At 40.6% G+C, this 18,400-nt stretch overlaps 1 protein-coding gene across 1 annotated transcript in view; it reads left to right on the top strand.

The window, feature by feature from the left end:
• Positions 1 to 18,400, top strand: part of LOC116720185 (xylosyltransferase 1-like) — a 108,660-nt gene that overhangs the window by 59,728 nt on the left and 30,532 nt on the right. The window contains exons 3-8 of the mRNA XM_032563311.1: positions 506 to 678; positions 763 to 965; positions 8,681 to 8,761; positions 10,571 to 10,787; positions 11,209 to 11,385; positions 17,090 to 17,355. Coding sequence (XP_032419202.1) covers positions 506 to 678; positions 763 to 965; positions 8,681 to 8,761; positions 10,571 to 10,787; positions 11,209 to 11,385; positions 17,090 to 17,355 — 1,117 coding nt within the window. The remainder of the gene's footprint in view (positions 1 to 505; positions 679 to 762; positions 966 to 8,680; positions 8,762 to 10,570; positions 10,788 to 11,208; positions 11,386 to 17,089; positions 17,356 to 18,400) is intronic.

Genomic DNA, 18,400 nt, shown 5'->3' with positions numbered 1-18,400 from the left:
TTTTTTTAAGATACATGCAACAATATAAACCTATATGAATCATAACTGTGCAAATTCGATAGACAGACAGACAGACAGACAGACAGACAGACAGACAGACAGATAGATAGATAGATAGATGATCCATAACATTTCTACGCTTATTTTTCTTTTTTTCCTTTAGCTTCTTTGACGTTATGTACCAAGAGTGCACTATCTCAGTGTTGTCTTTTTCTTTTACCTGTCATATTAAAATACATATTTTGTCTAGAAACAGCCTGGAATCATTTATCCCTGTGGTCTCAAGCATTAACTTTCAAATGTGCCTGATAAAAATAGGTAAAATTGCCCAAACAGATAAAAAGGATCGGACAAAAGAAGACTCTTTGGCCTAATTTCTCTAATGTAGCTGACCCTAAAAAAATGACTATGACTCATTCTTTGCATTTACTCCCTTTATTCTGGTTTGATTTAGTAATTTCCCATGAATAATACAAAACTCTTTGCTGTCTGTCAACCTATGAAGGTAAAGCCAATGTGAACATCCAGTGGGATGAAGACTCTGTGGAGAGCTTTCCATTGAAACCAGTGAGAATAGCTTTTGTTCTGGTGATTCACGGACGAGCCTCTCGCCAGTTCCAACGTCTCTTCAAAGCCATCTACCACACCTCTCACTTCTACTACATCCACGTCGACCAGGTGAGCTGCAGAGAACCTGAAACATGGTCTAAAACAGGAGCCACGCGACTCCAAAACACAATTTGTTTCCCCTCTCTCTTTCAGCGCTCCAACTACCTGCACAGGCAGGTGCAGGCCCTCGCTTCTCAGTATCCCAACGTGAGGGTGACGCCCTGGCGCATGGCCACCATCTGGGGGGGAGCCAGTTTGCTGACCATGTATCTGCGCAGCATGGCTGACCTGCTGGCCATGAGGGACTGGAGCTGGGATTTTTTCATCAATCTCAGCGCTGCCGACTATCCTATCAGGTAACAGAGGACCTCACGTTACAGTAAAAGCCTGGCGGCTGAAATAAAGATATGCAGGGCTCCATAAAGATGAGTAATCTTCCCATTCTGTTCTGTGTTAGGAAACGTGGATCAGAATTTTTAGATGTTAGTTCTTGTTTTCTTAAAAGCATTTGTCTTAAGCAGAACACATAACAACAGCATTCAAGATGTTTTGCTGACTTCCTTATACAGCTGATTATTATTTATATTAGGAGCAGATGCTGTAGGGTCTTACTTTGTTACTAGTGCAGTCAGAGCAGCTAGCATAGCTAAACAATAAGAGACTATAGTCAGTGAGTAGGAAAAATAGAGTAGAATGTTCTAGAGCAGAACCGTTCACCTTCCATTCAACTATAAAACAAGAAAATACTTTACATTTGTCAAATGAGTATAAAATATGTTAAGTCAGTAGAAACAGAGGTACAACAAGACAACATCGACTGCCAAAATTTTGTTTTTATTCATTTGTGAATGGTGTCTTTCATTTCTTTTAAGAATTAGGACATAAATTCAAAATACAGCTCTGTAACAGCCTTTATGTACGAGTCATATGACTGAATTGACCAGATTTACAACGATCTGAAATAGCCAGGTACTGGACTAAAAATCTATAAAAAAACCCCCAAAAAACAATGTCCCAGAGAACTATTGATAAAAACCACCTTTAAACATAACAAGAACAATATTTTTGCCATAGAATACTATTCTGTAGTAAGAAATGTTGGCATCTTTAAAATAAAGACATGAGGTCACAGTGAAGATATTGCAGTGTAATGTAGAAAAGGATTTTCCTTTTAAGCATCTTGTCACCACAGTACTATCCCACTCTGAGTCAATGCACAAGTAATCCGATACTCTCCAGTCTATGCTTCTGTCGTTAACTGTGAGCTTTAAATACAGTCAAACCAAACAGATCAATGATGTAGCACCTCTGCTTTCTTAAACACTGTTCATTCCTACCCTTTTTTTTCCAAGCGTCTGCCTTCTAGTTCTCACAACATTGAACAGTTTACATGTTTAACTTACTGCGATTTAATTGCCTAAGGTCAATACCCATTGACTTTCCAGGTCTGTTGTGGACCTCGTCGTCCGAGAATCATCCCTCCAACTCAAAAACATCCCACTTAGGAAGCTGTAAAGTGTAATTAACTGCTGCAAAGTCTACACAGGCGAGACATGAAGTCATGGAAATAGCCTTTTGGAGGAGAAATTTTCATCACTGGTGTGAGTTTACAGTCCTTCTGGGACTTGAGGGTCTGCTGGGTTTTTGATGTAGCTCCACAGCAGCCAATTAAAATCCCCCTATTAAGGAGAGAGTTATCTCCTCAGCACAGCCAGATGTCCACCAGTTGAATTTAGACAAGCTGTAATGGCCACCGGGTGAAAAGCCGCGATGTCTCTGCAGCTGGAGCGAAGATGCTGGAGCACATGTGGATTCGGATGATGGGCTGGTTCAGTCTCATCTGTTTTGGCCTAATCAATGGCATGCTTTGCTTTTGTATCTCTGCATCAATACTGTTTGCACAAATTGTGTGCTGCCATCTTAGTTCTGGTCTCAGCCGCTGTTTGTGCAAAGTTGTGCAGATTTATTCTCTCTAAACGCTTGTTAGGCCGTCTGATTAAACGTATTTGTGAGTGTGCTGGGTTTTTTTTATTATTATTATTTTCTATCATTTGCATGTGGAGGGTGTTGGTGTTAGGAAAACGGCTGACAGTGGAGGTTTTTAAGCCCCGTCTGCTGGGAAACGAAACGATTGATGGAGCGAAAGAAGGAGCAGAGAGGCAGAAATGACAGGAAAAGGAGAACGAATAGGCGGTTAGAGGAGGGGAATGAGAGGAAACTGCACGATTTGGATCCATGCAATATGAAAATATGGAAATTGCACTCTTGTATCTTTGCTTAGGAAGTGCATGTGCAGCCAAGGCATGTCTTTAACCAAGTCTGCGAAGTGCGTGTTTTTATTGAGTTGAACTTGCAGATCTTTTTTTTATTAATTTTTTTTCCTGTAAGTGCCAGGTCTGGGTTCCAGCCTAAGTGAGAGTGAGCCCATTGCTGCTCAAGTGCCCTCAAGCAACAAGCTGAGACCCATTCAGCCTTTTTTCCAGTTGACAACCCCGTCTCCTATCTTCAGGAGGGAATCTGAGAAAAAAAAAAAAATTATATTTTCTCTGTGTAACAATCAGCTCTACATTATTATTTTGTACTCACTCTCTCAAAAACATCAGCGGATAGAGAGCTTCTTCGAGGACCATCAAAGCTACTATATTACAGTTCTTAACTAGACTAATATTTAGCTGAATAATTAAAGGCACCAAACAAAATAACGTTGATGGATTTATAAAATGCAATTACACTGAGCTTCGATGGTTTATTTTCTCCTTGAAACACGGTTTGTGTGTTGCTCATCATTTTGCAGCCTAAAAAGAAACAATTACGTGCTTTTTTAGCATGTCTGTTTGTGCTGTGATAGTCAAAGGCCACTATGATAACCATGAGTAAGAATACCACAATTTCACAGTGACATCACAAAAAAGTTCAACATTACCAAATTGCTTCTATTTAAAACATGAAAAGCAGTGATTATATGTTCTGCCGAAAAAAAGAACTTGACATTACTACAGTATAGCTGTGATTGTGCTACCTATAGCAAAAATGGGTAAAAAGAAGAAATGCTAAATGCTTATTGTTGAGATTATTAAAAGATTTTGCAGCTCTTCATAAAGTAACACAAATACTACTAACTTATATTACCTGATTGTTGAATCTAGCCATCTGCTGTGGTTTTTTATAAGTAGAGAACCTGCTGATAAAAAATGCTGCTCCTGGTTTTCTAACTTATACAAGTGATGGTCGGTGCTCCTCTGGGCTTCTGTGTTTGAAAAATTTCCAAAGAGATCATTTTGTCTTTTTTGCAGGAGAGTGAAAAGTGCAGAGGCCTTCTATAGGCCTGCAATCAATAGCAGCACATGGGGGAGGGGCAATTTTGTATTACTCTATATTTCAAACAGAGTAAACTATATTTGGATAAATGTAAGACTTTGCAGAATGCAACATGCTTCGAATCTTTTTTATGAGACTATGAATGAATTGTGGGACATTTAGGCGTCCATACACATAGTGATTTGTTAAATTAATCGGCAAAGAAACATAGAATTTTGCATCTGGAAAATTTGTAGCAAGCATGAAAAGAAAACTCCACCTCCTGAGCCGTCATCCAGCCAATAAATTCACCTCATAAACTTAAGCTTGAGCTGCTGCTTCCTACAAATACAATCATTTTTGTCCCTAAATGTTGTCGCCCGGTGTGAATGCCGTGCGTTGTTGCAGTCTGGAATGCGGGGGGGCGCCCCTCGGCCCTGGACTGCCTGACTGTTATTGTTGTTATCAGTGGGACTGGAGACAAGCATTATTTCCTCGCTAATTCCCTGATATTGTCTGTTCTGCCGCATGGATGGCTCTCAAAGGCAATCCCAGAGTCGCTGGTTGAGAGGCTGCTGTGTGTCCACCGGGGAGATATAGCATGCATGTTTGCATTGGTGTCTGTGTGAGTCCAGTCGGGGTGGAGGATGAGTTACACGCCCTCTTTGCCAGCGAGCGCAGGCCTCTTTCCCAGCTTTAATCTCTGCCGGCTCCTTTAAAAAAAAATAAAAAATCTTTTATAGACTTTACCGCTTCTTTTTTGAAGTCACAGCTTTGTGGGGCAATGATTGACTCATCGGCATCACATGGTATTCATGTGGGGTAATAAAATTGCGGAGCTTCAGTCTTGTGGATGCCATTCCTGATTTGGAAAATAAACGTGACTCACTCTATCAAAGTGAGGTGATTGTAGATCCTGTTGGAAAAACAGTGATGAGTGGAGGAACCTGTGCCTCATTGTTACGATTCTCCTCACAGCAGACACAATCACGTTTTGTCACCTCTATTTTGTTTGGATTTGATGTCTGCAAGAAGTAGTAAAATTATGAAAGAGTCCATAAAAAACAAGGATACCTAGCATTAGTAGACAGAGTCACCTGTCTCTGACTTAAACTAAGTGGTTTGTTAGAGAAGATGTTATGTAGAAAGCGTATGATACAATCATAGACTTTCCAAAATATGACCCTGCACTCTACAGCTCTGTGACAAGAAGTAAAGTCATAACTCTTATTTGTGTGTTGCCACAATCAATGTAGGGGATACTAAGCATACAGCAGAAGCTACTCTTTGGCCTATATACAAAACATCTGACAGGTAACTAAGGAAGTTGTGATACTGAAAAGCCCAGGAGACTCGACTCAGTTGTGCAGGAAGCGTCAGACGATTTCACATTTTGATTTTTTTTTTTTTAAACTTTGAATATGCACTTTTAAAGTAGACCACGTTGCCCGAACTGCATCATGTAGTTACAACAGCTGTTCATTTAGGGCACTATGACAAGAAGCTGCCCAGCCTGATGACCAGAGGAAGCAGCGAGTTACTGAGCATGTTGCTCTGTGTGAGAAAAAGGCAACAGCACAGAAAAGGCGCCTGAGAGGGTGAGACTGTGCTGCGTCGCAGGGGTTGCACAGATGTCAAACGGAAGTCTAAAAGGTTTCAGATCTCATATATATCCTTGTAAATAATATTACTTTCTCATTTGGTTCTTTGGATAGTCCTGTTGCTGTTATACCAACAGTCCACCACAATGAAACATGGTAGTGGAAGCATCATGCTCGGGGAATGTTTTCTTTTGCTGGAACAGGGCAGAACGACAAACTTGTAAGTGGCTGATAAAAATGTCCAGGTGTCACAAGGACCTAGTCAAAGTCCAGACCTAAAAGTTGAGAAGCTGTGGCAAGTCTTAAAAAAAATTAGCGTAACAGAAAAATATCTGGTACAGACAAACCTCAAAAGATTTACAGTAAAAGATTGTAATTAAAACTACCTAAAATTGCATTACACTAAAGCTGAGTGAATCATTTTAGGCATTCACTCAGCTCTCCATTTTTTTATTCATAAAAGGTTTTGAAAATCCGAGTATCCATTCCTTTCTACTTCCTGCTTTTGCCCATCTTTGTGTTGGGCTGTGGCAAAAAAAAACCCAACAACAATAAAAACAAACAATCCTAGTAAATACATTACAATTTGTGGATGCAATGAATCAACATTTGAAAGGTTAAGCACTATAAAGACCTGTACAAGGCTTTCTCAGGTACGAGTGTGTCTCTGTGTGTGAACAGCACTGCGAGACAGGGCGGCCACAGGGCTGACAGTTAGCAAACTGCACCCAGTGGACAGGGTGACCACTCAGGTGGCAAATCTGGAGCTTGACATGAATTCCCCTGCTTCTGTCGGGGTGTGTGTGTGTGTGTGTCTGCCCTCCTGCCTGAAGGCATTGTGTGTCTGTGCGCAAGGACTGTACGCTGCACTGCCAGTGTGCATACCAGCAGATAGACAGCGTGTGCAGGAGTTGTTGGGGGGAGCTGCGACGGAGACAGAGGTCTGTGCAGCACATCATCCGTTAGACTTTATGGCTCAAGACCTCCTAAGATAAACCCCCCAGGCTGTGAAATTGCTCCTTCAGGGGAAAATGACATTAATATGCACTTGTCTCTCCCCCCACTGATCCTTGAGCCTCACTGCTCTTTTTCAGAAAGACAATCCCAGCCGTCGTGAAAGGCTCCGGCGCAGATGAGATGTTGGAGCCATTGACTGGGGCAGAGCCTGCAGAGCAAAGCTTTTAGCCTGTCTGGCCCATGTCTTGGTGGAAGCAGACCCCTCTACAGCTTCAGAGCAGCGTGGAGGCATTGATCAAAATAGCGGATAGCGACACGGTCTTTTGTGTAACCCTAAATAGCTTTTAACAGCTTGAAGGAAGTGGAGGAGTAGCACAGGCAACATCTTTAATTGATTGGTATGTGTGACTTGAAGTCCTTCAGTGATCCCCTTTAAAACCTCAAATATTCCTGTATAAAATGTCAAATCTTCCCCCCACCCCTTTTTTGCTTAGGAATGTTTGAGCTGTTCCTGCCAGTCGAGTCCTCTGCTTGCTGTATGTGCAGTTTGGAATGTAAAAAGCTATTGTTGTCGACATAAGGGGGGATATTTCTGTGCTCACTTAAGACAGGAGATTTATAAGTTTGGTTTTGTGGCATTACAAACACTCACAGAAGCCAGCTGCAACTCCAAATGAGTTTATATTGCTGTAATGTGGAGGGTTGTAAACTTTAATGTGAAAAGGAAGCTGGGAATGGATTTAAAGTTAGAAAGGAAACATCTATTTCATTGTTTAACGGTGCCGACACGCGGATATTAGGAGCACGTGGCTGGTCAATTCTCCTTTAGCAGCAACACCGCGCGGAGCTAGAGCATGCCAGATTTGAATTTTAAAAAGATTTCCGTCCTTAGTCATTATTTTTAATGAATTTATCCCTCAGAAGACACATCCGATCTGCCTGACACCAGCTTAAGACAAATTTATGAACGATGGCAGAACATACATCATCTCTTTCTCCCTGTTTTAAAGCAGCAATAAGAGCTTAAACACAAGGACCCATGAAGGACCCCATCACTCACATTTCCAAGATGCTGTGAAACAGAAGTAGCAAGGCCTGTTTTTTTTTTTTCCTCTGTGATTTTTGAGGAGTTTTGAAAAACGGGGTTATCACTCCCTTCCCTCACCTGGATGACTTAATCAGTCAACCTTCTCCCTGATAAATGCTTACTGTAATTCATTCTTTGCCCCGATTCAAACAATTATGCAGCAAAAAACTGGGTGCAGAAAATATTTTTTGTGGATATTCATTAACTGAGTCAAAATTATACATACAGGCTCAGGTATGTGTATGGAGGTCTTTTGTCGTAAGTTGTCTCCTTGTGTTTATCAGTAACAATCCAGTTACGGTTTACAGTTTGTCTCATATCTCATGTTTTAGATGCATCTCAGCTCCAGCACATCTGATTCATTTGGTCGCATTGCGTCCTTAGCATTCTGTCAATCAGACATTTATTTAAGTCAGGTATTTAACAGCCGTTATACACCTAAAACATGCAGACAGTGATCCCTGAGTTCCAGGTAGAGAAACACACATTTACATGATTTTGCCCACTTTGTGCCAGTTTACCAATCTTTAGATTGTAATACACTTTTTCCTCTATAAATCACTGTTAATATGATTCTGCCTACCTCAGGCACGCACTTTCATCCTACCAATCCACAAACCATAACACACTTGTTTAGAGCTTTGAGGGAGTGAATATATTATTGAAGGCCAAAGATTAATGGCTCTGTACCACTGATAAATGTTTGTAAACTTCTCATTTATTTTTAGCCAACAGCATCGCTTTCTCTCTTTGGTGCAGCGGATGTTCCAGCACTTACAGAGTCGACTTAAAACCTGAATTAGTTCAAAACTCGGACAAACATGAGTCAAAGTCACGGCAGGCGCATGTCTCACAAAGCATCTTGAGTTCTCAGTCTCAACTCTCCGTTTGTTACACTTTGTTCTCTCTGTGTTGTTCTCAGGCGTTTGCTAATTAGAAATGCAGCATAATTTATATATTTTTTAAGGCGTCTTTTACAACCAGACTGTAACAGATGAACCCATTTGCGTAACTGTCCTCCAAAAAGTCATTAAACCTATAATTTGTGCTGGAGAATCAATTTCCCTCCATTATACAGCGCCCACCATATGTTCCCAGTCAAGAGTAAGTCATTCTCTTTTTATTTCAGGAACAATAACCAGCTGGTGGCGTTCCTGTCCAAGTACAGAGACCTGAATTTCATTAAGTCCCACGGCCGGGACAATGCCAGGTAAGGTGTACATTTTGAATCTTCCTTTTTAACCTCACTTCTAGCAGCCCTCTCCTTCCTTCTGTCTCTTTTCCACACTCGCACCCACACTTGCAGCTCGTGTGCCAACACAACGTGGACAGAGAATCATAACACAATTAGCCCCCATCTGTGGGCTCCATTAATTAACCTTCTTGGTGAGGAGAGGTTGCTGCCAGAGCGCCGCTCGGTGCTGACGCCACCCCTCTCTCTGCCCGGTCGCGCCCTCGTGGTCGGCCACTCATCGCTCAGCACCGTGGGCAGAAAGACCCAAAGCAGAGGGAACAAATGTCCCGCAAGCACGCATGAGTCAGTGTGACTCAGCGGTACCTTTTTGTGATTGTGGCCGCTGTGTCTGATCACGTGATTCTCTCTGACAGAGGAGCTTCTTGTTTATTAAAATACGCGCACGACTAATAAAATCAAACATCTCAACGATTGCATTAATCGCTTCTAACCTCTTTACTACAAAGATTAATGTCTGAGCGTGTGGCACCGGTTCAACACATCACCATTCAGATAGCAGAGGGAGCAGTCTGACCTGCCTGACCTAAATTTGACTCCCCGCATCCAACACTTGATCTGTTCGCAGGAGTAACACCACCTGCTGTGTCTGTAGGCTGTCACTGTTACTGCAGCGGGTGTAGTGAAATATTTAGTGAGAAGTTGTAGCTGCCCAGCTCTCTGTGCAGTATTTCTGCGTGAATTTTTTGTGCCGTTTGCTCACATTTTTTGTATCTTTACAGAGAGGAGTGTCTCCAAAATAGATGGGGAATTAGGTTTCATATTGGGTTTGGAACAAGGATGGAAATGTTGTCTCAAAGGTGTAACCTATAGTAAAGATAATCATTAGGGAATAGAGAATAAAATTCACATAGCAGTTCTTGGTGCACAATTCTGATCTTATTTTTTGTTTTTTTATTTATACTACTAATTAAGCTCGACCGAAATGAGATTTCTGTGTGACCGGTTTACGTCCCCAAAGTGACCCACATGCGCAGAAGAAAAACACTGATGTCATTCAGCAAGCATTGTTTACAGAAGTCATAATGGATGGAGGAGTTTATTGAACGATTTTGATGTTTATAGCCAACAATGCCACAAAATCATAACAACATGAAGAACGCTAATAAGAAAGCATAACTAATAGCGATGGCTTTTTGTGGAACATTGACTGCAACTTCTGTAGAGAAATCGGTTTGGATGTGTAGTCAGACCCAGCAGTGGTCTGATTGTGATGCGCTTCAGTGACGCACTTCTTTCATAAGTTCACAATTGTAATTTTCAGACATTGTTTACATCCCGACTTACCACATGTGGCTTTGTCTGGTGCCGAATTATGACACGTCTCACATCGATGACATAAAAGTCAGATTAAATGCAGCGTGACAGTTAAGACAACAGACGCTTTGAAAACAATTGGATATGTATCCGAATCAGTAGCACACATGGAAGTGACACAGATCGGATTTTTTGGGGGGTGAAAAGATTGGTGTGTTCAGACAGCGTTGAAAAAGCTGGATATAAGTTGCATTTTGGGGAAAACCACAGATTTGGGTCGCATTTGCCTTCTGTGTGAACGGAGCCTAAAGAGGCACTGTTTAGGATTGGTAGCCATCACATAGACTCAACCCATATTTTTCTCACAAATGTGAAACCATTTTCTAAGAATAACTGCCAAGAAAAAAAAATCTTAGATACATTTTTGTACTTTTTCTACAATCTTTATCTCATGAAAGAAGATTTTTGTCCAGTAGTCAGCTGTGTGACCGTCCTGTTCGTCTCTATTAGGTTCATCCGTAAGCAGGGTCTAGATCGTCTCTTCTATGAGTGTGACACTCACATGTGGAGGCTGGGTGACCGAAAAATCCCAGAAGGCATCTCTGTGGACGGCGGCTCTGACTGGTTCCTCCTCAACCGCATGTTTGTGGAATATGTGATCAACTCCAAGGACGATCTGGTCACCAACATGAAGCGATTCTACACGTACACGCTGCTGCCTGCTGAGGTAACACAGGCCAGCACACAAACACAGACAAGGTCACATCTTTTTTTTTTTTACTCTCTAACTTGCAGGCCCTGCTTTGTATTTGCGCTGCATCATTTAACAAACAACAGTCACACTGTTCTCCTTTTGTTAATGTGAGATGACTCAAAGGCGGACACTGAGTCTGAGAGTGAAGGCAAGACTTAAGATCCTAACCTAGCAGCCATTAACTCAGGTTGGGGGGAAACAACATAAACCTCTGCAGGGAAATTGAATGTTTATCAAGAGCTGTAGTAAATCCATTTTTTTCCTGCTCCCAATCTTATTTCCTCTTGTCAAGTGGATTATGTGAAAAAACAACAGGCGCACAGTTTTCTAATTTTCCATCTCTTTTATTTTTCCCTCCTTATCTCGCCGCCTATTTTTGCCCCTCATTTCCCAGTCGTTCTTCCACACTGTGCTGGAGAACAGCGCCCACTGCGAGAGCATGGTGGACAACAACCTGCGCATCACCAACTGGAACCGTAAACTGGGCTGCAAATGTCAGTACAAGCACATCGTGGACTGGTGTGGATGCTCGCCCAATGACTTCAAGCCTTCAGACTTTCACCGCTTCCAGGTAAACGCAACACGCCGGCTGTTCTGATTGGTCAACAGCAACACCTTGAAGTCAAAATTCATAATAACTGGTGTCTTGGTGACAGATGCATATTTTTCCTTCTTCCTGATAACATCAGTTTTGTAGGGTTATTATTAGTAAAAGACAAAACATTCAAAAATAGTGTAAAGAAACAGTGTGCACCAACTTCTGTTTTTTTTTGCAGATAAAACAAATTTTGACATCAGACAAACTTGGTTGAACTTAACCTGAATGAACAACATTTAAAGCAGCTCTCACTTGCCTTAGTTGAGGTCAGTGTTTATAACTGAACAACGGGGAACAGATTAGGCAACATGACCTCCATAGGAGAGTTTCAAGGCAAAAAACCCCACCTGATCAAAAATAACTCAAAATTGCACATCTGTTAGAAAACATCTTGATGATCTCCAACAGCTTTTGGAAAATATTATTTGGTATGACGAGACATCAGTGAAACTTTCTTAAAGTTCTGTATCTGATGTAAAATTGAGGCTGGGCTCAGTTTTACATCAGATAAAACTGATGTAAAACTGATAGTAAAATCCGATAGTAAATCTCGGATTTGTTTTTATTCCACATGCAGTTTCTGATTTTAATAAATTTTTTCTTCACTGTTTTCTGTTAAAAAAATATAGAATGAGAAAATATATTTTGAAAACTGGCTTTTATTTCAACCATTCCTTCTTTAAGCTGTAAAACATGGTTGTCACACAAGCTGCTAGTTGTTGGGTTGGATAACATCAGTCTGAACTATGGAAACCCTAGAAGTGCATTTGTAAAAAAAAAACAAAAACATCCAAATGTTTTGAAAATTACATCTTTACAAGACAGAAAATTTGATAAATCAATCAAATCGATTGATTGGAAACAGCCCTACATAAAACTAATTCTGCAAGTGAGACAAAATTCTTCCAAATTGATGCAAAAAAACCTCTTCATTCTTTAGTCATCAGGTTGAAGAGGCAGTTTCTTTTTGACATCAGGCTAGTTAGTTTGGATAACTTTTATAAGTTAATTTTGAAAATTGCTTTCTATATTTATGACTCTCTGCTTTGTTTCTCTAATCAAACTACGTGATCTGAAACACTCAAGTGTAACAAACAAGCAATAAAATAAGTAATCTAATTGGAACAAACTTCATAACAATGTAACTAAAAGCAATTTTTTTTATCTTAATGCTGATGTTGAACAAAAGGATTCCCCTATTTCTTTTACTCTTCTCCTAAACTACAAAAGTTTAGAAAGGTTGTTTTGGTAAAACAAAGGTCGCACAAATAATTACCAACATACATATCAGATATAGTCCTGAGGGCCGGTTTTAAAAACTAAAATCAACATAAATAATGTCTCCTTTTAACGCATGAGTGCAGCATTTAGTAGAAAATCAACAGCAGTCAATCGTAATAAAACGAACCAGTCCTCTCACGCTCGGCGTCCCACAGCATTCACTGTCAATATGTGCAAAATCACATCTCCATTAGGATGACCCTGATAGAGGAGAGAAAAGCAGCAGCGACAGTAATTAGGTCCTGTTTGCCTTTGGTATTGAGAGAGAGAAAGGGGATTTGGCCAGCTTATCACAAATAAAGTAACTTTGTTTCACTATTTGACTTTCAGACGGCTCTTAAAACAGAAAAGAACAAAGTAACCATAAACCGTCTGCCTCAGCTTAGCTTCATTTTTACTCATATCCTTCATGTGGTGAGTCACTTCATGTGCAATGCTCTCCAAATACCAGCCATCACACTGACCTCCACTCTCCCTTTGCCAAACCCGGTTGTCTCGCTTCTGTCTCTGGCAGATCGGTGCCAAAACATTGCCCTGAGCTCCTTGGCGCTGCTGCAGGGTCCGCTTGGCATTCAGCATGGTGTCAGTGAGGTCTGACCCTGGAAACAAAGCAGCCCTGTGAGAGGACTAACTGATGCTCTTATAAATTATTTTAGTAATGATGTTAATTTATACATGAACTGCATTCAAAACCTTGCAAGCTGAACCAAAGTCCTGGCCAACACAGTGGAGAAAGATGGACTAAAAGAAAACGCATGAAATTAAGCAATGCTAACAAGAAATATCTTTTGAACAATATTATATCAATTAAGTAACAATTTAGACAGGGAAAAGTCTCAAATAAAGTCAATTTAAAGTTAATTATCTTGGGGAACTTGAGAGAGTTTGAGATCTTTTTGTTATTATTTGTGGTTTTTCCCTGTTATCTCTGGGAAAAATTACACAGAGAGTGACATATTTAAATGGTTTATTTCTGTTAACTTTAATGCGTGTGACTTACAGCTAATGGAAATCCAAATTCAGTTTTTCAGAAAATGTAAATATTACATAAAACCTTCAGAATTTTGTTTTTCACAGAAATGTTATATGTTATACCCATGGATGCACTGACAGTCACATTACAGTTTCTTTTTCTACTTTTGATTCTATCAGTGACATAGCACATACCTCAAATTCTGTAAAACTTATGCGCCTGAACAAAAATAACTAGACATAATGTTTTAAACAATAAAATTGCATAATCTACAATAAAATCCGTCTACCTGCCTGTCTGTGTATCTGCATATAATTTGCAAATAAAATACATTATGTAAATTAATGTAGTGTTTTATCCATAACTTTTAAAAAATTATAATCTAAATTAACTATTTCCAGGGTGCAACACTCTTATTGCTTTTCAAGATTTATGGAAAAGCTGATTTCACTTCCCATCAAGAATACCTGCTTTAATGACCATAGTGACTGATTGGCCAGCAAACTGTCCTGATTTAAACCTCGGAGAAAAATTATGAACTATTGTTTAGAGGAAGATGAGAGACACCGGATCCAAAAACACAGACGAGCTAAAAGCTGCTTTTAAAGCTCTATAGGCTTTCTGAACACCTCAGCAGAACAACAGACTGATTGCCTCCACAGCATGCTGCGTTTTGTAGTAATTCATGCAAAATGAGTCTCAACCAAGTGTTGAGCGCACATAATGTACACAGACATACTTTGAAGCAGTATGTTCATGTGTTAAAAGCGATCCTAATATAAATATCACATTTACCGGAAACAGAAAAGTTCTACCTCACGCTTTTCTTCTACTCGACTTACTACTAATATACTCGAGAAACAGTCAGCTTCTTTAGCAATGACCTTTTATTGACTCACCCTGGTTGTGACGGGTGACAAGGAGTGATGGACAACTGCCAAGTCAATTTTCTCAAGATCGTGTAAGCCAAAAAAAAAAAAGTCAAAATATAACATTTTTGTTTTGTGATTTTTTTATTATGTAGTTGATGTTTCTTTTTGATAAATTGAAGTTTGTTTTTTATTAGCAGTAACCCACAATCATAAAGATTAGCAGAAACAAACACATGCATTGTGTCAGACTCTGTGTATTTAATTTGTATAATACATGAATTTGAACTGCATCATTAAAATAAAGAACGTTTTTATGTTATTCTAATTTACTAAGATATACTTTAGCATGTTTCAGAAAAAACAAATCAGTTCTTTCAAACGACTCCACAGAATGTGAGCCGGGGGCCCCTCACTCTGGAAGCATATCTATGTTTAATTTAACACCTCCGGCTTGCCGTACATCATCCCACACTTACTGCTACATGAGAAAAAAAAACTGAATTCCAAGAAAATGAGCAACCACCTCATTAGGTCTCCTCTTTTATCGGTTAAGGGTTTTTTTTTTTCTTTGCAGGTAACACCAACGTGTTTGGTACTGCAAGATAAATAGTTTTGATGTCTGGGACTAACGTTAGATGTCTTTGAGTCTAAGCCAAGCTGTGGAGGAGGCGAATTTCATGACGCATCATCAACCACAGAATAAACGACGTGGCATGGACAAAGAAGTGGAAAAAGATGTGGATGAATTGGAGGCAAAGACCAGACTGAGACAGATAAAATGGGGGCATGTTAGTCGGAAGTTTCTGTTGAATCATACTTTCCAACTCTGCCCACATTTAAATGCAGATAGCTGGGAAATAAGAATTTTTTTTCTTCCCTACCTATTTTAAATTACAATTAAGAGATTTGTAACAGCCTTGTTAGTCGCATTGGTTTCTGCCAAATGTGTGAGCGACATTCAAACTTTTTCAGTAAACCCCTCCTGCATGCGGTTTACTGAGCGGAATCATAAGGTTTTACTGAAACCCAATCCGGCTTATATACCAAAGGTTTTTACCCGGCCTTGCCATGCCGCCCTTTGGAGTTGATGGCTTTCTGCCCTCCACCATTCTCCTCTCAGGAGCATGAACGACTGCATACGCTCTGCCCTGTGCGAGCGCTTCGGATCTACGTGGAGAAAACAGCTGGTTTTCGCAAATCTGAGCAGCTGTTTGTGTCCTGGGCTTCACCACATAAAGGGAAACCTCTAACAAAGCAACGCCTTTCCCATTGGATAGTCGGAGCTATTGCTATGGCCTATCAGAGTAAAGGCCTTGCACCCCCTGCAGATCTACGAGCTCATTCCGTAGATCTGCGGATCTACGGAATGGCATGGCTCGTGGCATGGCCTCATCCTGGGCACTGTTTCAGGGTATACCTTTTGAGGATGTATGTGATGCTGCCAGCTGGGCAACTCCTCACACCTTCACCAGGTTCTATAGACTGGATGTCACGGCACCAACTCTGGCTCACACAGTTCTGGGCGTGGGATCCACACTTAGATAACTGCAGGATGCATCTTTTGGTCTTCGAGTAAGCTTATCTGGCAATACGGGAGTCGCCACATCACATAGTGAGATACCGAAACGAATGTTGAAAGAGAACTTCAGTGATTTTTAAAATAGCAACTGGGTGGTGAGGGTTTAAATGTTTGTATGTGGATATTGTCTCCAGGCTCCGATATATTCATACACCGTCCCTAATATCTGAGTAAATATGCCTTTGACAATTGGCAGCGCGACTGCAATGCATTAGTGCCATAGGCAGGCAGTGAAACTGACCCTCAGTATGATACTACCACTACCATGTGTGGCTTTTGCTATAAAGCTCTTAGGTTTTGAAATATCCTCTATATTTCAGTTTAGGTTAGACTGATGGGACAAAAATCCAAAACCCAGATTAAAACTGGCTTTAGAAAATGCAAAACAGTCTTATACTAAACTACTGTAAGTAAATATTGAAAGAACTGGATGCAATCATTGATGAAAGCAAAACAAACCTGTTTTGGGATAAGGCACAATATAAATTCCTGATTTAAAGTTTATATATTATTTAACTTTTCATTTTTTAATATCTATGTATTTTGTGAAAGCATTAAACACCCTAAGCTTTTTCAGTTCCTCTTGTAGCCATTTTGGTAATACTGACACATTACCATTGGGAGCCTTTAACACAAATGTATTTGCAGATTGAAAAGTGAGACCAAATAGAGGGCAATTTTGATTTAATACAGATTCTAATTCATTCACAAATCTCTAAGAAAACGATTTCCCCGTTTTCGGTCTGCTGCCTTCAGCCGCCCCCCTACTCAACCTCTTATCAGCATTTTCTTTTTCTCTCTTCTCTGCCCACCTATCACTTCCACACATATCTCACACATCACATTTCGTTCCCCTCACATCCTGGCACACCACCGTTTAATAATCTTCTCCTCTTTTTTTTCTTCTCTTTATCTCCTCTGTCCCTGCTTCGCTCCTCTGCTCGCCTCCCGCCTCGCTCTGCGTTCCTGCAGCAAACGGTGCGGCCCACCTTCTTTGCCAGGAAGTTTGAGGCCAGCGTGAACCAGGAGATAGTGAACCAGCTGGACGCCTACCTGTTTGGACCGTTTCCTCAGGGGACGCTGGGACTGAACTCGTACTGGGAGAATGTTTACGACGAGCCAGATGGCGTCGCCAGCCTGTCGGACACGCTGCTCACGTATTACCACTCCTTCACGCGGATGGGCCTGGTGAGGGCTGCGGCCTCGCTTCAGGGGAACCTAAACGATCACAGCTGCAGGTTGGTTTTCATAAAAATGTGTGCGCTTGAGAGGGTAAACATGCGTGTGCATTTACCGATACACAAGCATGTAGCTCTTCAGCATTTATTTCACTACAACCACTCTTGTAATTGCTGCTATTACACACCTGCAGCTTGTGTTTGTCCAGTTCTTTGTCTTCTCAGAAACCAGATGCACCTTTATTAGCTTTGGAAACCACATTGTGCAGCACATAAATGGCCTTCCGTGTTTCTCCTGGTGCATCGCCTCATAAGATCACATATCATGGAAATAGGATAACAATGGATAACTTCAATAAGCAACTGGGAGGCCTGGCTAAAGCCTTTCATTTTGTAACACAATATGACACCATCAATTTATCTCTGCGATAATGAGGCTATGTAGGTCATACCGCAGAAAGCCAGCCTGGTCTATTATTAGTAGGAATGAATGAATTTCAGAGTGCTGTTAACACATTGTATGTGGTTGAAATAAAAAGAACAAAAGGCTGTATGTCAATTTGATGTACTTGCCATTTGGTGTAATTTTGTTTTTATTAGTTTGGTTTTCCTTTTTCAAAAAAACTTTTCCAAACAGAAGCTAATTGTGATGCACTAATCTCGTTTTGGTAAAGTTTTTACCCGATACCAATCTTAGGTAAGTTCAGTTTTTTTTTCTTATTGAGAATAACAGTTCCAGTAAATTCTTAATTTTATAAGGAACATAGTTAACATTGTGTGTGAAGGAGGTGTCACTGTGAAGCAGGGTTTTAGCATAATAGAGTGTCAGGGGTCTCAAACTCCAGTCCTCGAGGGCCGCTGTCCTGCAACTTTTAGATGCTGCACCACACCTGAACAGAATAATTAGGTCATTAAGGCTCTGGAAAACTGATCTACACAAGGAGGAGGTGATTAAATCATTTCCTTCCAGTGTTTTGTACCTGTGGCACATCTAAAAACTGCAGGACTGCAGCCCTTGAGGACTGGAGTTTGAGACCCCTGGCCTAAATGAACAGCAGACCTGTATGGACTTGTCATAGAAAAGCTTTTTTTCTTTAATTTATGA

The sequence above is a fragment of the Xiphophorus hellerii genome, chromosome 5 (assembly GCF_003331165.1).
Source record: "Xiphophorus hellerii strain 12219 chromosome 5, Xiphophorus_hellerii-4.1, whole genome shotgun sequence".
Taxonomy (NCBI): Eukaryota; Metazoa; Chordata; class Actinopteri; order Cyprinodontiformes; family Poeciliidae; genus Xiphophorus; species Xiphophorus hellerii.
This window is presented reverse-complemented; position numbering and strand designations above follow the sequence as displayed.